We start from the raw sequence: 22,561 nt of genomic DNA on the forward strand, positions 1-22,561 counted from the left end.
AAAACAATGTATCACATAGTAGTCTTTTGAAAATAACATAACATAGAAACAAAAACTTAATACTAATTCGTATTGTCATAGCTGATCTTTTAATAACATTAGGTGCAATCCCATGTCAAGTCTCAGACAGAATGCTAGGAGAAATTTGAAAACAAGTACATGGAAGTTACTTGGATGTATCAAGCATATGCATCCTTGACCAAAAAATTTGAGGCACAAGGATATGGCTGCTTTTAGTGAAAATGGACGAAAACAGCTTCTCGAACTAGCGATAAGTGTTCCCAATCAAGAAAAATACACAGGAAACAGGCAGTTCGGCTGTGAATAATTCTTTTACATCATAGTTTTTACTGCAGCTCTAGCTGCCTTAAACATTTGAGTTCAAAGTGGAAGACCCTGATGCTAACTTAGGCACTGTGTTACAAATTACAATACTACTACAAGCTAGGTTGAACTTCCTAAGCTAGGTTACAATCTATAATAGTCTATCTCAGCAAAGTGGTGAAGGCCGACGAGGACCAAATTTTGTAAACCAACAATTTTGATATGCGTTGGGCGCTGCTACTGCAGGTTGTTGCTTGCACAAAGCCTTTTTTGGTGTCCCAAAATGTGAAAGATTGGCCTTGGCAAATTCTTCAAATCTGATGTTTGGTAATACTAAGCCATTACTTCCTTGGAATTGTGATGAAGTGCATTGCTGTTGTACTATATTCTGAGAGCATAAGTTATTTCACCAGTAAGAGTTTTGACTGCAAACATGAAGCAAGGATCTGCCCATATTTCATTAGAAGGTAAACCCACAGTGGAAGGAGCTTTAACACAAGGCATATTCGGACAAGAACCTGGGATCGCTTTCGCATCCACTTTCTTGTCATTTATGACTGGAATTGTGCTATTAGATTTTTTATTGCAAATTTTATGCATGGATCCGTCCAAATGTCACTTAAAGACGACTCAAGAGCTTTTTCACCTTTCTTATCACCTTCACAGCTAGCAAGGATACTTTTTGCAGGTTTATCTGGAGAAGGAAGTTCTTGCTCCTTTAGTGATAAAGTAACAACGTCTTGTTGCCTTTTGATGGTCACACTCCCAATTTTTACCTTCTTGTTGATGGTAATACCAGTTAATGCAGTTGCAACATGCTTACTGATATTAATAAAATTCACAGGGTTATCAGTGGTGATAGCTTGTGTCTCCTCCTGTCTTACTGTAGCTAGATGGGCTTGATTATTTGTTCGGAGCTAAAGAGATGTATTAGCTTTAATACCAGCAAGCCGTTTTGATTTCTGCGAGGCAAGTTCATACTCTTTTTTCTTTTACAGTGGATTGTTTCCTGGTCATGCTTTTCCACTCCATCTCGTGATGGCTTTTCTTGATTTTCTCCACTTACAGGATCTGAAACAACTTTACCATCATCCTCCTCTTCCGCATTCTATGGTACAGCACCTCCTAAACCTTAAATATTTCTCACTTCCAAATTAAAAATATTCATTTTGGTAAACTACTAAGAAACGTGTGACATGCCTAAACTAAGTTTTCTTTTTTCTTTAAAAGAAAGCCTGTATTAGGATTTTGATGACATGATATAATATCTTTTGATGATTGTAGAGACTGCAGTATCAAAAGAATTTCTCATATTAAAAGCTTTCCCCCCAAGAATTACAGCAGTAAACTAGTTTTTGAATTCATCAGGAAATTTGTAAGAGAGGAATGGAAGGAAACTTACAATAAATAGATGACATAAGAGCATAAATAAAGCATTAAATACTCCATATCAAACTGAAACACTAGAACTTTCGAATAGTGAGTAATACCTTCAAAGGATGATATATGCCTTCTACACAACTGGAATGCGCCATATGTTCAGCACCCAACTTCAGCTTATGATTCGAATTAACTTCCTTGCCAGATGCATCGCGGTCTAGCGATATATGCTTGTCAGCTTCAGCAGTCAACTAGCGAATACAGAAACAAACAAAAAGATTAGATTGTAGAATTACCATGGATAATTTGAAGTCTTGCTGACGAGTTTTATATGTGGGGAGACTGTCCTGTTTGCAATAGAATTATAATCAACAGTTTCAAATGATTATAATGAGATAGGGAGGTTGTGAAGTTTATTTCTTTGATGAAGAATGTATTGTCTTAAGAGTCTGACCTCCTCCGCTATTTTTATAAACGAAATGGAGACCAGAAGATGCTACAGATCTGAAATCACCAATAAACGTTTAGCATGACAAAAAGACGACGGAAAGATATTTTTTTTTTTAGAGTTTTCTCCTCTCGAAGTTAGATCAGCTAATATCCAGAACCTCACAAAGTTTCCTGAGGGAGGTGTAATCAGTTTGTTTACAGATGTCTAAATAAAGCTTGTAGGATATGAACTGGACCTTCTTTTCTAAGGTCAAGTCGGTGAGAAAATACAAGTATCACCCCTTCCACTAGCATAGATATCAGGATCTGTAATATAATGCTTATGTAAAATCCAGCAATTTGAGGTGTAATTTCATCATACAATTTAATTTTCTCTGACACCACATTAATTCAAATAATTACTAATTACCTCCATAAATCATTTTAAACAGGAGGTCTTGGATTTTAACTAGCTTATGGAAATGTATGATTTTTTAACTACCATAGTAACGTATAATACCAGTAAATGAGAATTAACATGCGAAAAATATTCACACTGACAGAAGAAAAAGGTTCTCCCAGTTTTGAAGTGTCAGGACACTGATCCTCAGGCTTGGGAGTCAAATCTTCCTAACTCTCTAGTTTCAAGGAACCGAGAAACTTCCTTCATAAAGCGGAAAATTTGTCCACTGATGGGGTCGATATAATACTGCAAAGGTAATTCAGTAACTATATTACTACATGCTCCAAGTAGAATGCAATTGGAACAGATAAGCCAAGGAGTATATTTGCATTTAAAATAGAGGTTAAGGATTTGCATTTCCAGAATTGCTAAGCTGGTAGACATTGAAATATGAAAGTAGGTTAGTACCGGATCTTTCTTGATTTTATGCCCCTTTCTCCTGACCCTCATTTCCTTAATCCATCTTGGTGGTAACCCTTCTGATGTAGCCTTCTCAGTTGAAAACTATATCGTTGAAAAAAGAGAAACTGTAAGTGGGCAAAAAAAAGGGAGAGAGAGAACTTCATATAACGGAGGTTTCCCCTACAGATGGGGGAAAAGAAGGTTGCACTATCATGGTAGAATAATATGTATTCACCAATGAGACCTTTCCAGTATCTTTCTTTTCCATCTCCTTCGTATTAGAACTCTTAGAACAATTACTGCCAACACTGCTGAGATCCGCCTTATAGTTGAATTTGAGTTCTTTTGAGGGATCACTATACCACTGCAATAGAACACAATATATACACTCAGAAATACAGAATGCATGTTTACAGGTCAGGAACCAGCAAAAAGGAGTGGAATAACAATATTATAATTTTCACTTTTCCCTTCTTAAATGTGCATGGATTCAAGGTGGGAAAAAAGAAACTTTTATGATTCAAAAATTCAGGAACTGCCATTAGCCATTTATGCACCCCACTTCTTTAAGTTAGAATCAACGAAGATCTCACAGGACTTTCAAGGGGTAAATGAGCGATGCTTCATACTGAGTATTAGGAAGAAGATATAGCACAGCAAGGAAAACTGCAAGTGGTGGCGTGAGAACTAGGTTGGCATGGATATGAGGGGTAGGACTGTGATAGAACTACATAACTTCTTAAAGAAGAATAATCCATCCATTACCTTTACTTTTTTCTGGAAAAGAGAATTTATAATGGCATCGCATGGCAGCAAATTTTTCCAGACTTAGTATTATCTATTAAAAACAAAATTGCATTGTGTAGTTTGTCCATTTTGGCAAAGATAAAATGGTCCTAATAAGGCTAAGATGAAGTGGTTAGAGATATATAAGATAGGGAAAGGTATTTGAAGGTGTAGAATCTTTCAAAATTGCTCTATAGTTTGGGTTGTAAGATAGCAGACTTTGCAACTGAGCTGACTCTCTGCCACACACTATTAAAGAATCTTGAATTTTCTCCTCATTAAACAAAATGGAACATCAGATTCACTTGTGTCTCCCTACTTCTAAAATACCAAAAGCACAATAATCAGGTTATCATCCAAAAAGAAAATAGCAGGTCACCCAAATCAAACTATGTAAAATACGCATCAAATAAGAGACAAAAGCTTAGACTAACACAGCTTGAAGATGTAGAACAGTAATATCAGTGTAGTGGACGGTTTAAAAAAATTAAAGGCTTAGGGGATAAAGATGCTAGGAGACTGCTTTGGGAAAAAATAACATAAAAACTATATCTTGCTACAATTTAAGTAGCAGAAGCAGCGTATCTGGTCTAGTTGCTAATATATGATCAATTTTACCGGCTGAAATAATGTTGAAAGATTCAGAGACAGGGAATAAGGAAAAACAAGAATAAAAGAGCAAACAAAGGCATCAAACGTGAGAACCGTTAGCATCACACAGAGGAGAGGACAAGACACGATGCTTCTTAACATAAACCTAAGATCATTAAATCTATTACATAGTCTAACCAAGGGAATTTAATCCTGAATATAGAGGAGACAATAGTTGAGGACCAAATCAAAATGGCTCCTCATTGAACTTGACATGCAATGGCTGACATATAACACTTCTATGACTCCACAAGACCACCCCATCAACCCGCTCCCCACAAAAGTAAAAGTTGGTTTAAAGAAAGTCTTGACAGAGACAATATGGTTTATGATGTGTCACTGGCCAGAGGTGAAAAATGATGCATAAGAGGCTTATACACTAAAGTTCGACCAATCACTAGAACTAGGCCATTCATATATTTGTACTGCCCAAGGTTTTACAAGTTTCAACAAATGCTTTGCCTTTTTACGCGGTGGCATACTGGTAACAGTCCTTATTAGACATGCAAGTGCAATTTGAATGCATTTCATACTTCAGCCTAAGCAAACTAGCATCCCTTCAATTAAACCTTGATAGAGCAAGAAGACTAACTCGCACAAATTGTCCCGTTATTTTTCTTTCTTTCTTTTTTTACTGATTGTAGTGTCAGAATCAGAAATACAGGGTAAAACTGCATACAATAGATCCTTGTGGTCCGGTCCCTGCGCATAGCGGGAGCTTAGTGCACCGGGCTGCCCACTTTTACTGTCCGAATCAGCTTGCATGTACCATGATAAAGCATCCTTACGAAGTTCAATTACTCTACCTATTTTCTCTACACAGATGAGCATGCATCAATCTTGCCAATTCACGCAACAAAGGAGAAGACACAAAGTAGTAGCCCTTAGTTGCGGGTTTTTGCCCAAAACAATACAGATTAAGCCAAGAATAACAAAAATTACAGTTGAAGTAGGAAGATCAGAGAAGAATCAAACAACGAATCAATCTTTATTAGCCAAAAGCAAAATTAACAAGAAAAAAGTTAAAAATTAAGCAAGAGCAATGAGCAAGAAAGCACCTTTCTTTCTTTCCTTTATGAATTCCACCTTCCATCCAGCAGGAAGCCAATCAGGCTAAGACCTTTTCTTTCCCATCTCACAATCCCACCTAAATTAACCACTTACCCCTTGTTTGGAGGGTGACAATGTAGTGTAACTGATAAATTTACTAAAATACCTTTAATTGCAGTAAAGTATAGATTTTATCAACAATAACTCATAAATTAATTTAAAATAGTTGTTTTAGACTAATTTATCACCAGTTATATATATATTTATATACAAAAAAAAAGTTATTCAATCCATACAAATTCTAGTGAAGTTAATAAAAAAAAGTTTTGTTTTTATAAGAAAAGTACGCATTCTAGATCAGTCAAAAACGTTGAGTAGTCAAGACTATAAAATTGTATAGGGTATTTACTTATAGATATATCTTTCTTAGCATTACAATCGAAGAAGGTTTTGCCACGCTATATCAACATAGATTCCTGTAGACGCTATACCAAGTACACATCATTCAAAATTTAGATCGTAAATAATATTTCCTAGTAAAAAGCAATTGTATATAATCCAAAACTTGAGTGCATGATATAATATCTTCTAATAACGAAGCATTCCACTTCATAATAAAATTCTTAATAGTTATAGTAATATAAATATAAATAATATTAATCTAACTTAATTGTCAACCGACATCATGGTCAACAAAAGAATTTTGCGTTCTTCCCATGGACATCCAATCAACGTGCGGCACAAGTCTGCATGTTGACAAAGAAATATATAAGCCTTTGGGACCAAACGCGGTTCCAAATCCATCTCCTTCACCATCTGCCATATTTCACTCTCTGGAATTGGTGGCATAGTTGATAAGCGATTTATGGCATTGGCCAAATTATCCATCCCACCTCTCAACATATCAGCCATACCTTCAAAATGATCTTGTTTTGGCTTTTTATTCTTATTAGAAATTGGTGCCTCTGAATATGCATTCAATGTAGGCGTTTTGGGAGTTGTTTGCTCTTGCTCGTCTTGCCCATCTTTCTCAGTGTTTTCCAAAGAGGCGGCATTCATAGAAATTAATTCATCTACCTCATCAATGGTCAATGAAGTAGTACTTGATCTTCTCGAATTATTTTGAGCACTTCTTTTCAACATGTCTGATCCAGTTTCGGCATGCTTTCCACGGCGCTGCCAACTTGAGTGTTCTGTTTTTAGCGCCACAAGTAGGTCTAGGTTCTACTTGTGGCGCTACACTGCCCAACTTTCCTCGACATCCACCGTTGCAAGTGGATGAATCCACTTGCAAGATTTATAATACTCCCTTTTGGATGTCTAATAAAAGATAATGTGCCTCGTTAAAACCTTACTAAGAGAAAACCCTGTGGGAGAACTCTTAGTGAAGGAAAAAAAGTACATATATCTTATAATACGCATTGTTTGTTGCCTCGTTAAAAACCTTGCATGAAAAACCTAGTGGGATAAAACCTTAGCTAAGGGAAAAAGAGTACAACGCGAATCTTACTCCCCCTGACGAAAATCTTATTTTAAATATTTGAGTCTCCGCATTCCAATCTTGTATACCATCTTCTCAAAAGTTGAAGTTGACAAAAATTTAGTGAATAAATCTGTCAGATTGTCACTTGAACGGATTTGTTGCACATCAATGTCACCATTTTTCTGAAGATCATGTATATAGAATAAATTTGGTCAAATGTGCTTCGTTCTATCTCATTTATAAATTCTCTCTTCAATTGGGCTATGTATGCAACATGTCTTCGTATAAAATTGTGGGTCTTTTCTCACATTCCAAACTATATTTTTCTCGAATAAGATGAATTATTGATCTCAACCATACCCATTCCCTACTTGCTTCATAATAGCTGTCATCTCAGCATGATTTGAAGAAGTAACAATAATAGATTGCTTTGTGGAGCGCCATGATATGACAGTACCTACACATATAAACACGTACCCGATTTAAGATCGAGCTTTATGGGGATTAGATAAATAATCTGCATCTGCATAACCAACAAGAACTGCATTATCTTTATTAGCATAAAATAAACTCATATCAAGAGTTCCCTTTAAATATCGCAATATATGCTTAATCCCGTTCCAATATCTTCGTGTAGGAGAAAAGCTATATCTTTCTAGTAAATTAACAGAAAATGCTATGTCTGGCCTTATAGCATTAGCAAGATACATAAGTGCACCAACTGCACTAAGATAGGGTATTTCGGGACTAAGGAGTTGCTCATCCTCTTCTGGAGGCCGGAACAGATCCTTATTCACTTCAAGTGATCGAACAACCATTGGTGTACTTTATGGGTGTGCTTTGTCCATGTAAAAGCGTTTTAAGACCTTTTCTATATAGATATATTGATGGATAAAGATCCCTCTACTAAATGTTCAATTTGCAGACCAAGACAAAATTTTGTCTTTCCAAGATTTTTCATCTCAAATTCTTTCTTAAGATATTCAATTGCTTTCAGAGTTCTTCTGGAGTTCCAACAAGATTTATATCATTAACATAAACAGCAAGTATAACAAATTCTGAAGCCATTTTCTTTATAAAAATATATGGACAAATAACATCATTTATTTAACCCTCTTTCAGCAAATATTCACTGAGGCGATTATACCACATGCGCTCAGATTGCTTTAAACCGTGCAAAGATCTTTGTAATATGATTGAATACAATTCCCAATTTTGAATATGCTTCAGGCATTTTAAATCCTTCATGAATTTTCATGTAAATTTCATTATCAAGTAACCCGTACAGATAAGCTGTAACCACATCCATCATATGTATTTCAAGCCTTTCACGTAACGCTAAACTGATGAGATATCGAAATGTTATGGCATCCATAACGATTGAATATGTTTCTTCATAATCGACTCCATGTCGTTGTGAGAATTCTTGTGCGACAAGGCGAGCCTTGTATCTTTCAACTTCATTTTTATCATTCCTTTTTTTGCACAAAAAACCATTTATGACCAAGTGGTTTTATATCAGCATGTGTTTGGACTAGTGGTCCAAAGACCTCTCTTTTAGCAAGTGACTTCAATTTCAATTGAATTGCCTCTTGCCATTTTGGCCAATCAGATCTTTGTCGACATTCTTCGACAGATTGGGGTTCAAGATTCTCACAATCTTGCATAATATTAAGTGCAACATTATATGCTATAATATTATCCACCACTATTTCAGACCGATTTAAATTGATCTCATCACCAGTAGAACTTATTAAAATTTTCTCACTCACTTGATCCTCGGGTTCATTGATTCTTCAGGAATCTTAGAACTAATCAGATCTTGGGTTTCTTCAGGAGATCCTTTCATAGTATCATTTTGATCATGTGTCGATTTTCTTTTTCTAGGATTTTGATCCTTAAAACCTAAAGGCCTACCACGCTTCAGGCATGCTTTAGGTTCACTAGCTCTTATACTAGTAGATGGTCCTGATGAGATATCAATTCGGATAGACACATACTCTACAAGGATATGTGACTTAGTTATCCTTTTCAAATCAGTAAATGCGTATGGTATTTGATTTGCTATATTCTGTAAATGAATGATCTTCTGGACCTCCTGATTACATATAGAGGTACGTGGATCAAAGTGAGGTAATGATGAAACTTTCCACACGATTTCTCTTTTGATTTTCTTTTTCTCTACCCCTAATTGTGGGAAATTTGTTTCATCATATCGACAATCTACAAATCTAGCAGTAAATAAATCTCCCGTCAGTGGTTCAAGATAATGAATAATAGAAGGTGATTCAAACCCAATATATATTCCTAACCTTCTTTGGGGGGCCATCTTACTACGATGTGATGGTGTTACAGGCACATATACAACACATCCAAAAATTAGTAGATGACAATATTTGGTCCATGACCAAAAACTAATTATGATGGAGAATATTTTATTATAATGTATCGGTCTGAGATGAATAAGTGATGCTGCATGCTAGATAGCATGGACCCAAACAGTAGTGGACAATTTTATTTTCATAAGTAGTGGTCTTGTTATCAATTGCAAGTGTTTAATAAATGACTCTACAAGGCCATTTTTAGTATGAACATAATGTTGATACCCAATTTTTTTTATATATTTTTAATACATATATATACTTTTAAAATAGCATATATGCATATATAAGCATGCATAAGCATTTTTATAATTTTTTCTATAATTTTTAAAGGCTTCAAATTGATTTATTTCTCCTCTTTTTACTCATAAAATTTCCAATAATTATCTTTCAATTTTTTTTTTGGTAATTTAGTCATCTAAATTCGACATTTATGCCAAAATATTGTTGAAATATTTTTAGCGCAATTTTATAATTGCATTTACATTTTTTAAGTCAATTTGTATATATTTGCAATACTAGCCCTATTAAAGCATAATTACGTTTTTAATACATAAAATGGTCTTTTATATTTTTCAAATGTTAAACAACTATTTTTAATTATTTTAATACACGAAATTATTTTTTCAGAAATCATTTATCATTCCTTATAAATTATTAGTGTTAAAATGGCTATTTAAAATATGCCCTAATTATATTTCAATTTTAGCCCCCAATTCAACCCAATCCAATCCCAATATCCAGCCCAAATTTCTAATTAAATTACCTAGGCCCAAACCACTACCTACCCGACCCAATACCCGGCCAAATCCTGGCCGTTGATCGTTTTGATCAAGACCCAGATTTACCCTTTCCTAATTAAACTAGCTATACCCCCCAAACCTAATTCATTTCACCACCAACCCCGCCGCCCTAAAATCCTCTCTTCTCTCAAACACTCTCAACCTAAACCCTAATCTCCAAACTCGACCCCCCATCTATGGCCATCTCCGGTGACCTCTCACCATCTCTCAGGCCTCCAATGGCTTCTCTCATGTCATTCTTGCCATCTCTAAGGCCCTCAAGGGACCAGAGCCATGTCGACTTGCATCTAAGGTTCATTTCTCGCCCGTTCCTGGCCATTCTAGTATGATTTCGAGTGAAATCGTCCTATATTAAGCCACGATCTATGGTTTTCTAAACAGGTTTCTTCATCTCTGTATGGTTCTCTTCGAAACCCTAATTTCATTTCTAAAACTCCTAGATCTGTACAAATCTAAGACGATTTGAGTTTGTTCCTTGTGTGTTTTACAATATCCTTGAGTTTCTTTACAAGAATCGTATGATTTCAAGTGATTTTTCATCTTTTTCTAAAATTAGGGTTTCCAGAATTTCTTTTAAAACTCTATTGAATGATTTTTTGTGTTTAAACTTCTGTTTCTCACATATTTTGACTGATTCTATGAGTCTACTATAGCCTTAACTCGCCTGTGCTGAAAGCCCTAATTTTAGGGTTCATCGTTTGGTTTCTGAGTATTAGTATATCTAAATGGTTCTTGCTTTGGGTTCTTGTAACTTTCTTCCCTTAATATGCTTCTACTGAGTTTCTTAGTTTTTTCACTGATTCTATGTGCTTGTGTTCATCTTGACTATTCACATCAAGACTTGTATATTTCTCCTTGAATCAGTGTTGTTTAACTTTTGTTTGTTAAACTTATGTATCAATTCCTCACTATTCATGCTTTACCTCATTTTATATGCTAAGCATGCTGATTCTTCCATGACTCCCTCTTTGACTGAACCCTTGATTATTCTAAATCCCGTAATCTCTGGTTTAATTAGAATACTTTCCTTTAAACATTTGATTCTTACTTCTTTACTCAATTTGATTGAATTTACCTGCCTTAATTGTTTCCCCTACCTTGTTTGTATTCCGCTAATTATTATTGATTTATTTCCTTAATTAAACTACTGTGCATTTACCCTTAATTACCTATTTTATACCTAAGCTTTACTTTATTCCTTTCCTTAAATACTGAATATGTTTTACCGTTGGTTGAGCTGTCCCTTAATTAAAGGAAAACTTGCTGATTTACGTGTGGTTTCCCTGATTTACTACTTAATTGATTTATTACCTTGTTTGTTAAGTTTTTGATTCCTATATAAATCTCCTCTTCTTTTAAAAACAAGAACAAGGAACTCTAGTCCATCTACACTATTATACTCTCAAAGCTCTCTAATCTCTTTTGTTCCTTGCAACTCCTATTAGTTCAGCCGGCTGTAAGCCAAGGCTAACTACTGGCATTATCTTTACCCTGTATTCTTCATATTCTCCTTAACTGGTATGTTCTGATTCAATTCACATTCCAAGCTATGTGTTTACTTTGTTCCTGCAGTTTATCAATCTTGATTTCCAGTTTATGAGCTATTTTACTTAGTATACAATCAACATACCTAGATTATGGTATCACAAAGCATGTTTTAAGTTTATAGTTTCATACTGTTTAGCACGACCAAACCTTGCTTGTTCTAAAATCTTGAATGTTTTTCTCGTACAGTTTGTTCTAATGTAATTCTGTTTGTGTCTTAAACCTATGTGTTCTCAACTTGACTTTGCAAGTACCATCTATGTATTTGATTGCCATCACTAAGGTGTATGCTAGGTGCTCCCCTACATCTTCCCCTTGTGTGAGATTTGTTCTGAAGTTGTATGTTCTCTAGCCTTCTTTCTGTCTATTTTTAAATGTCTTCTTAAACTATTCCTACTCTTAACTCTGTTCTGACTTTCATAAAAGTTCTTTCAGCTACTAAGATCTTCTTTCTCTGTTTACCAATCTCTTTTAAAGTCATTATGCACTCCCACATTGCTCCTAGAGTATTAGGTTCTGCCCCTCTGTTATGTGTACTGCCTTTAGATCCTTGAGATCTCTCTGAACTCTGGCATGTCAGAGCTGGCCCTTCCACACTGCACTTAAATCAGTTATTGTTGAGAAAGGGTCTAGGTGTGAGCATTGCCCAGGATCCTTGAGATCCTTAGGGATCTTTAACACACCTAGACATGATATTGTCTATGAAACTTTGGTATTGAGGCTGTCGTAGGCTTGGGAAGTTATTTGGGCCTGCTTCAGGCTCCCTATAGTTAACTTCTTCTTGTTCTTCTTTATTTGTTTATGTAATTTATTTCAGCCGGTCTGTAATAATTATTTGTAAACAACATTGGGGTAATTAGTGAAAAAGAATGGGTAGTTATATCTGTTAGGGTAATTCAGGTAGAGACCATGCCTATAGGATTGTGTTAATACACTTGTTATGTTTGCTTTACTTTCACAATATTAGAAATCATGTCTATAGAGTTAAAATCAACTTTATAAATAGAAATCATGCCTATAGGATCTAAATGGCTTCAATAATTAGATATCATGCCTATAGAGTGTAAAGTAATTGAGTTCAATTTCTGCCACTGCATGTATTTGCATTTGTTTCACTAGAAATCATCCCTATAAGTTACAACGTGTCATGACCCGGATTTTCCACCCTCGGGAGTCGTGATGGCGCCTACTCGTGAAAGCTAGGAAAGCCACGCAATATAGAATCCCTAACTCTTTTATTTAGCCTTTTAACAATTTAAATCAATATGTGATTAACAGTGAAATATTAACGATAAATAGATACAAGCAGAAGACTTAATCTAGTAAATTAACCATAAACACTACAACAGTGCCAACATACATCTCTACCTGGAATCCGGTGTCACAATATCATGGACTATCTACGAATTACTACATACAAATGTCATGAAAGGAAAGTACATTCTATCTCGGAATTAAATGAAAATAGAATACATATAAAGATAGAAGAGAATGTTGGGCCTGCAGACGCCTGTAGGACTACCTCGGGATCTCTGGCTGGACTGAAGGCAGCCACCCAATGCTACAGTCCAAAAGCTGCCGCTCCGGGATCTGCACATAGTACAGAGTGTAGTATCAGCACAACCGACCCCATGTGTTGGTAAGTGCCTGGCCTAACTCCGGCGAAGTAGTGACGAGGCTAGGACCAAACTACCAAATAAACCTGTGCAGTTATATAATATGCAACGGAAAATAAAACAGGAACAAACAAGTAGAGATGGGAGGGGGTACATGTTGTGGGGAAATATCAGTACTAGCAGTAAATTAAGAGGAAAGCATACGAACAATTTAGAATTTACAGCAAAACAATAAGGACTCGTATCCAATCTAAAAACACTTTGTATTATCAATACTAACTCTGTTGCGGCATGCAATAGTTACTAACTCTTGTTATGGCGCACAACCCGTTCCCAACATATACTAACTCTGTTGCGGCATGCAACCCGATCCATATCATTTATCACTGTTGCAGCGTGCAACCCGATCCAATTATATTATTGTTGTGGCGTGCAACCCGATCCAAATATAATATTGTTGCGGCGTGCAACCCGATCCAAATATACATTTCAACACTAATCACAACAAGAGTCCCGGCAAGGGATCAATAAAGAAGCAACACTATCCCGGCAAGGGAGTCGACAGTATGAGCAACTACGTCCCGACAAGGGAAATCAGCTATAACCAAACTTGTTCTAACATCTAACCACCTCAATTAGCACCAATACTCAATCATAAGTACTTCCCACGAGGATAATCATAATCCTTGCTCAACACAGAAAATCAACAACTTAGGCATTTGTAGGATTTATCAAGAACACAACAATTTCAATTTTAAGACTCACGGTCATGCTTGACACCAACGTATAGATACTCGTCACCATGCCTATACGTCGTACTCAACAAATAACATGTAGCACATAGGACACAACTCCTAATCCCTCAAGCCAGGGTTAGACCAAATACTTACCTCGATGCCACGAACACAATTCAAGCCTTTACTATCACTTTACCTCATGATTCCACCACCAATTTGCTCGTATCTAGCCACAAGTTGCTTAATTACATCAAGAAATGCTAAATGAATCAATTCTAATGCATGAAAATGAGTTTTCTAAAGTTTTACCCAAAAAGTCAAAAATCGCCCCAGGCCCACATGGTCAAAATCCGAGGTTCGAACCAAAATCCAATTACCCATTCCCCCACGAACCCAAATAATATTTTTTTTTGAAATCGGACCTCAAATCGAGGTCCTAATCCCCAATTTTTGAAAAACCTAGGTTCTACCCAAAACACCCAATTTCCCCCATGAAAATCATTGATTTTGAGTTGAAATCATGTGAAAAGATGTTAATGATTGAAGAAAACGAGTTAAAATTGATTACAATCGATTTGAAAGAAGAGTTGTTTTTGAAAAATCGCCCAAGAGTGTTTTGGTTTTGAAAAAGTGTGAAAATGGGAGACTTTTGGTTAAGTTATAAAATTGCAGGTTGCGGATATAGGAATTGTGACCAGGGTACCGACCTCTGCTATGTTCGTATTTGCGAAGGGGTTCTCACATTTGTGAGTTGGAAAATGCGAACAAGGGATTGCATTTGCGATAACAGGTCCAAAAGGGGCCTATCGCATTTGCGAGGAAGAGCTGGCATGGGCTGTTTCGCATTTGCGACTCAACCTTCACATTTGCGAGCCACGCTTCACAAATGCGAAGCCTGTAGGCCTGATCATACCATCTAAAAACCTGCAATTCACCAAGTCCAAAATCCACCCCGTAGCCTATCCAAAACTCACCCGAGCCCTCGGGGCTCCAAACCAAACATGCACACCAACCTAAAAACATCATACAGACTCACTCGTGTATTCAAATCACTAAAATAACATTAGCAATGATGAATTTAGCATCAAAATCATGAAATTTCTCAAGAGCTTCAAATTTCCCATTTTTCTCAAATATGATCTGATTCACGTCGTTTCAAGTCCATTTCTTACCAAATTTCACAGACTTATCTTAAATCACATATAAGACCTGTACCGGGCGCCGGAACGAAAATACGGGCCTGATACCATCAAGTTCTAATCACAATTCATTTCCAAATCTCATAAATAATTTCAGAAAATAATTTTCTTTAAAAACTTATTTCTCGGGTTTGGGACCTCAGAATTCGTTTCCGGGCATACGCCCAAGTCCCATATATTCCTACGGACCCTCCGTGGCCGTCAAATCATAGGTACGGGTCCGTTTTACCCAAAATGTTGACCGAAGTCAACTTAAATCCATTTTAAAGGCAAAATTTATCATTTTTCACAGATTTTCACATAATAGTTTTCCGGCTACGCGCCCGGTCTGCACATACAAAGCGAGGTGATGCCGAAAGAGGGTTTTAAGGCCTCAGAACACAAAATTTACTTTTAACACAAGTGATGACCCCCACATCCTCCACCTCTAAAACAACTGTTCGTCCTCGAACGGACAGAAGAAGGAAGTACCTGAGTCGGGGAAAAGATGGAGATAACGACTCCGCATATCGGACTCGGACTCCCAGGTTGATGCCTCAGTGGCCTGACCTCTCCACTAAACACGAACAGAAGGAAAACTCTTCGATCCCAACAGACGAACCTGCCGGTCTAGAATAGCTACCGACTCCTCCTCATAAGACAAGTCCTTGTCCAACTGGACAGTGCTAAAATCTAACACGTGGGATGGATCGCCGTGATATTTCCAAAGCATGGACACATGAAATGCTGGATGCACGGCTGATAATATCGGCGACAACACAAGTCTATAAGCCTCCTTTCCCACTTGATCAAGAATCTCAAACGGACCAATGAATCTAGGGCTAAGCTTGCCCCTCTTCCCAAATCTCATCACGCCCTTCATAGGCGACACTCGAAGCAATACTCGCTCACCGACCATGAATGCCAAATCACGAACCTTGCGATCGGCATAACTCTTTTGTCTGGACTGAGCCATATGAAGCCTATCCTGAATAATGCTGACCTTGTCCAAGGCATCTTGAACCAGATCCGTACTCAACAACCGAGCCTCCCCCGGCTCAAACCATCCAACCGGCGGCCGACACCGCCTACCATACAAAGCCTCATAAGGAGCCATTTTGATGCTTGACTGGTAGCTGTTGTTATAGACAAACTCCGCTAAAGGCAAAAACTGATTCCACTAGCTTCCAAAGTCAATGACACAGGCTTGGAGCATATCCTCCAAAATCTGAATAGTCCGCTTGGACTGCCCGTCCGTCTGAGGGTGAAACGTTGTGCTCAACTCAACCCATGTGCCCAACTCCCGCTGAACTGCTCTCCAGAAATGTGAGGTAAACTACGTACCTCGATCCGAAATGATAGATAGAGGCACACATGAAGACAAACAATCTCCCAGATATAGATCTCAGCTAACCTCTCGGAAGAATAGAAGACTGCCACAGGAATGAAATGTGCCGACTTGGTCAGCCTATCAACAATAACCCACACTGCGTCAAACTTCCTCTGAGTCCGTGGGAGTCCAACAACGAAGTCCATAGTGATACGCTCCCACTTACACTCAAGAATCTCAATCTTCTGGAACAAACCACCGGGCTTCTGATGCTCGTACTTAACCTGCTGACAATTCAAACACCGAGCCACATATGCAACGATATCCTTCTTCATTCTCCTCCACCAATAATGCTGCCACAAATCCTGATACATCTTCGCGACGCCCGGGTGAATAGAGTACCGGGAACTATGGGCCTCCTCTAAAATCAACTCTCGGAGTCCATCCACATTAGGCACACAAATTCGACCCTACAATCTCAAAACTCCATCAGCACCTAAGGTAACCTGCTTGGCACCTCCGTGCTACACCGTGTCTCTAAGGACACACAAATGGGGATCATCATACTGCCGATCATGGATACGCTCCAATAAAGAAGAACGAGCGACTATGCAAGCTAATACATGGCTGGGCTCAGAATTATCCAACCTCACAAACTGGTTGGCCAAAGCCAAAACATCCAAAGCAAGCGGTCTCTCACTGACCGGAATATAAGCAAGACTACCCATACTGGCTGACTTCCTACTCAAAGCATCGGCCACCACATTGGCCTTCCCGGATGATATAAAATGGTGATATAATAATCCTTTAATAGCTCCAACCACCTTCTCTGCCTCAAATTTAGCTCCTTCTACTTGAACAAATACTGCAGACTCTTGTGATCCGTGAATACCTCACATGCCACGCCATACAGATAATGCCTCCAAATATTCAACGCGTGAACAATGGCTGCCAACTTCAAATCATGAACCGGATAGTTTTTCTCATGAATCATCAACTGTTGTGAAGTGTAGGCAATGACCTTGTCATCCTGCATCAACACCGCACCAAGTCCAATACGAGATGCATCAAAATAAACTGTATAAGGCCCTGAACTTGGGGGCAAAACCAACACTGGTGCCGTAGTTAAAGTTGTCTTGAGCTTCTGAAAGCTCGCCTCGCACTCGTCTAACCACCTGAACTGGGCACCCTTCTGGGTCAAACTGGTCATCGGGGCTGCAATGGATGAAAACCCCTCCACAAACTGGCGATAATAGCCTGCCAATCCCTAGAAACTCCAGATATCTATAGTCGATGCTGGTCTAGGCCAGTTCTTGACTGCCTCAATCTTCTTCGGATCAACCTGAATACCCTCTACTGATACGACATGACGCAGAAATGCAACTGAGCTCAATCAGAGCTCACACTTCGAAAACTTAGCATACAACTGACTATCCCTCAAAGTCTGAAGAACCACTCTAAGATGCTGCTCGTGCTCTTCCTGGCTGCGGGAATAGATCAAAATATCATTAATAAAGACTATCACGAACGAATCCAAGTAAGACTTGAACACTCGGTTCATCAAATCCATAAAAACTACTGAGGCATTTGTCAACCCGAATGACATCACCAAGAACTCATAATGCCCGTACCGAGTGCGGAAAGCTGTGTTAGGGATATCAGATGCCCTAATCCTCAACTGATGGTAGCTAGATCTCAAGTCAATCTTTGAAAATACCTTGGCACCCTGAAGCTGATCAAACAAATCATCAATCCTCAGCAATGGATAATTATTCTTGATTGTAACCTTGTTCAACTGCTGGTAATCAATACGCATTCTCATCGATCCGTCCTTCTGCTTAACAAACAACACCGGTGCACCCCAAGGCGAAACACTAGGTATAATGAAACCCTTTTCAAGAAAGTCTTGCAACCGCTCCTTCAACTCTTTCAACTCAAGCAGGGCCATACGATACGACAAAATAGAAATGGGCTGGTGCCCAGAGCCAAATCAATGCAGAAGTCAATATCCCTGTCGGGTGGCATCCCCGGCAGGTCTAAAGGGAATACCTCAGGGAACTCACGAACAACAGGCACATAATCAATAGAAGGAACCTCGGTACTAGAATCACAAACATATGCCAAATAGGCCAAACTCCCCTTCTCGACCATACGCCGAGCCTTCACATAAGAGATAACACTACAGGTAAAATGACCAGGAGTCCCCCTCCACTCTTAACGAGGTAAACCCGGCAATGCTAAGGTCACAGTCTTGGCATGACAGTCCAAGATAGCATGGTAAGGTGATAACCAGTCCATCCCCAATATGACATCAAAATCAACCAATAATCAGTCCATCCCCAATATGACATCAAAATCAACCATGTCCAAAAGTAACAAATCTACAGGGTCTCAAAACCCCCAATCACAACTATACAAGAACGATGGACTCGATCTACTACAATATAATCACCCACCGGTATAGACACATATATAGGGACACTCAAGGAATCACTAGGAATGACCAGATATGGTGCAAAATAGGATGACACATAGGAGTATGTAGACCCTGGATCAAATAAAACTGAAGCATTTCTGCCACAAACCAGAATAGTACCTGTGATAACTGCATCGAAAGCCTCAGCCTCAGGCTTGGCTGGAAGAGCATAACATCGGGGCTGGGCCTCACCACCCTGGACTATATCTCTAGGACAGCCTACAACTGGCTGGCCTCCACCTTTAACGGTTTGAGCTCCACCCCTAACACCTCTACCTCCACCTCTAGCACCTCTACCCCCACCCCTAGCTGGCAGAGCGGGCGGTGGAACACTTGGTGCCTGAACCATAGCACGGGGACACTACTACTGCAACTGAGTACCCACCAATCTCGGACAAGCCCTCCGGATGTGACCATATTCACCACTTTCAAAACATCCACCTGAATGCTGCAGCTAAGGAAATTAAGACTGACCCTAGCGACCTGAATGACCACCCCGAAAACTCTGGAGCGGCGGTGCACTGATAGAAGCTGGTGGTGAACTGTAGGGCTGCTAATAGGAATATTACATGTGAGAACCACGGCCACCTGAAGCACCGTGAGAAACCTGAAAGGTTGATTGAAAAGGCCTAGGAGGATGGCCTCTACTATACGAATCTCTACCTCCAAACGAGGTACCACTAAATCGGCCTGAATGATGAGGCCTCTTGTCAGACCCCTGACCACCTCCCTACGATAGAACCATCTCCACTCTCCTGGTCACATTGTCCACCTCCTGAAAAGAAATCTCACTCCCCGTCTCCTTGGCCATCTGAAGTCGAATAGGCTGGATAAGTCTCTCAATGAACCTCCTCACCCCCTCTCTCTCTCTCGGTGGGAAGTATGATAAGAGCATGACTAGCCAAGTCGATGAATTGGTCTCATACTGAGTAAGTCATAGAACCTTGCTGGAGACGCTCAAACTGTCTCCGATAGGCCCCTATCTTTGAGTAATAGGGAGAAACGTCTCCAAAAATAGCTGAGTAAACTAGTCCTAACTCAAAGATGGTGATCTGGCTGGTCTAGCCAAGCAATAATCTCTCCACCAAGTCTTGGTAGATCTAGACAGGCGAAAAGTAGCAAAATTGACCCTTTTGGTCTCCACTATCCCCATGTTCCTGAGAACCTCATGACAACTGTCTAGAAAATCCTGGGGATCCTCGAAATATGCACCGCTGAAGGTAGTAGGGAAGAGCTTGGTAAACCTGTCCAATCTCCACAAAGCATCGGTAGACATAGCTGCTCCATCACCGGTTTGAGCTACTACACCGGCTGAACTGCTCTAACTGGCTGAACTACTGCAGTCTGAAACTGGGGAGCTACCTACTCCGGAGTGCGAGTAGCAGGAGTTTGGGCTCCTCCTTTATCCTGAGAGATGGCTAGTGCTACAGGAAGTAAGCCTGCCCGGGTGACACTCTCCATAAGGCCCACTAGACGGACCAGAGCATCCTGGAGTACTAGGGTAGAAATAAATCCCTCTAGGACCTGAGCCCATCAGAACTGTCTGGGCCGGAACCTCATCATCAAAGTCAACTTGAGGCTCTGCCGCTGGTGCTGCTGCTCTAGGCTGAGCTCTGCCCCTACCTCGGCCTCTAGCACGACCTCGACCTTTCCCTCTACCCCTCGTGGAAGCTGCAGCTGGGGGCTCGGGCTGATGATCGGTGGATGAGGAAGCGTGTGTCCTCGCTATCTGCGAAAGAACAGAGTAGAAATTCAATTAGCATTGAGAAACCAAACCGCACGACAGGAAAGAATAAATGTGAAGTTTTTTCTAACTCTGTAGCCTCTGGGGGATAAATACAAACGTCTCCGTACCGATCCCTCAGACGCTACTAAGCTTGTCCGTGAATTGTGAGACCTATCTAACCTAGAGCTCTGATACCAACTTGTCACAACCCGGATTTTCCACCCTCGGGAGTTGTGATGGCGCCTACTCGTGAAAGCTAGGCAAGCCGTGCAATATAGAATCCCTAACTCTTTTATTTAGCCTTTTAACAATTTAAACCAACATATGATTAATAGTGAAATATTAACGATAAATAGATACAAGCGGAAGACTTAATCTAGTAAATTAACCATAAACAGTACAACAATCCCAACATACATCTCTACTCGGAATCCGGTGTCACAATATCATGGACTGTCTACGAATTTCTACATACAAATGTCATGAAAGGAAAGTACAATCTTTCTTGGAAGCAAATGAAAATAGAATACATATAAAGATAGAAGAGAACGCCGGGCCTGCGGACGCCTGCAAAACTACCTCGGGATCTCTGGCTGGACTGAAGGCAGCTACTCAATGCTACGGTCCAAAAGCTGCCACTCCGAGATTTGCACATTGTGTAGAGTGTAGTATCAGCACAACCGACCCATGTGCTGGTAAGTGCCTGCCCTAACCCAGATGAAGTAGTGATGAGGCTAGGACCAGACTACCAAATAAACCTGTGCAATTATATAATATGCAACGGAAAATAAAATAGGAACAAACAAGTAGAGATGAGAGGGGTACATGATGTGGGGAAATATCAGTACCAGCAGTAAATTAAGAGGAAAGCATAAGAACAATTTAGAATTTACAGCAAAACAATAAGGACTCGTATCCAATCTAAAAACACTTCGTATTATCAATTGTTGCGGCGCAACTCGTTCCCAAAACATACTAATTCTGTTGCGGCATGCAACCCGATCCATATCATTTATCACTGTTGCGGCGTGCAACCCGATCCAGTTATATTATTGTTGCGGCGTGCAACCCGATCCAAATATAATATTGTTGCGGCGTGCAACCCAATCCAAATATAATTTTTTGCGGTGTGCAACCCGATCCAAATATAATATTATTGCGGCCTGCAACCCGATCCAAATATAATATTGTTGCGGCGTGCAACTGATAAGTTAGGATTTTAACGTGTTTATGCCCCTACTTGCCTATGCTTTGAATAAATTGTTACAAAATAGTCCCAAAATGCCCACAAGTTGTGCTTGATTGCAGGTTTGATCGACAAAGTGACGAAATTTCAAAGATCGGCTCAAAAAGGAGTGAAACCTGCTCAAGTATCAAAGACCAAGAGAATTGAAGAAGAAAGGGGCTAGTGCGGACCGCACAACAGTGACCGCGGCCGCACTAGGAGGTTCAGAGATATGACATATTCAGGCTTAAAGTCACGCGACCGCGGTAGGATTTTTGCGGTCCGCGGTGAAGCTTCGCGGTCGCACTCCTGCTTTGTGCGGTCCGCATTCATAAGGTTCAGAGAGTTGGACAAGGGACCAAAACCATGCCACGCGGTCCGCGTCCTATTTTTGTGGACCACGCCCGACCCTCTATGCGACCGTGCTGCATTTTCATGCGGTCCCCGTCTTCTAGTTCAGAGAGCTTAAAGTTGAAGTCAAAAGAGCCAGTGCAGCCGCGGTTGCTTTTGTGCGGCCCGCACTAACCCCGTTGGGGTATTTTTGTCCAGTTTTTCCAGCCCACTATAAATAGAACA

The 22,561-nt window shown here is 39.5% G+C and overlaps 1 protein-coding gene across 9 annotated transcripts; it reads right to left on the reverse strand.

The window, feature by feature from the left end:
- Positions 1 to 266: 266 nt before the first annotated feature.
- On the reverse strand, positions 267 to 5,625 carry LOC107809231 (uncharacterized). Of its 9 annotated transcripts, none has more exons than XR_001653365.2 (5): positions 5,494 to 5,625; positions 3,243 to 3,362; positions 3,005 to 3,100; positions 2,695 to 2,842; positions 267 to 1,955 (listed from the first exon to the last, which is right to left on the reverse strand). XR_001653365.2 is itself a non-coding variant. In XM_016633828.2 (5 exons), the coding sequence occupies exons 2-5, from the start codon at positions 3,264 to 3,266 to the stop codon at positions 726 to 728; spliced, it is 306 nt and encodes a 101-aa protein (XP_016489314.1). In that variant the 5' UTR covers positions 3,267 to 3,362; positions 5,494 to 5,625; the 3' UTR covers positions 267 to 725. The 9 variants fall into 9 exon arrangements, 6 of the variants coding, with proteins under 6 accessions (XP_016489314.1, XP_016489313.1, XP_016489315.1 ...); XR_012694751.1 differs by having other exon boundaries at positions 3,234 to 3,362; XM_016633828.2 differs by lacking the exon at positions 2,695 to 2,842 and having other exon boundaries at positions 267 to 770; positions 1,815 to 1,955.
- Between the last annotated feature and the right edge of the window lie 16,936 nt (positions 5,626 to 22,561).

Source organism: Nicotiana tabacum, chromosome 9, assembly GCF_000715075.1.
Source record: "Nicotiana tabacum cultivar K326 chromosome 9, ASM71507v2, whole genome shotgun sequence".
Lineage (NCBI taxonomy): Eukaryota > Viridiplantae > Streptophyta > Magnoliopsida > Solanales > Solanaceae > Nicotiana > Nicotiana tabacum.

Bases quoted from the DNA above. Each gene is read 5' to 3' on its own strand.
- LOC107809231 (XM_016633827.2), bottom strand. From the start codon at position 3,266: ATGGAAAAGAAAGATACTGGAAAGGTCTCATTG. The intron at 3,101-3,233 runs GTGAATACATAT...TCAACGATATAG, and splicing joins ATACTGGAAAGGTCTCATTG to TTTTCAACTGAGAAGGCTAC. The intron at 1,956-3,004 runs GTACTAACCTAC...TGTATTCGCTAG, and splicing joins ATAAAATCAAGAAAGATCCG to TTGACTGCTGAAGCTGACAA.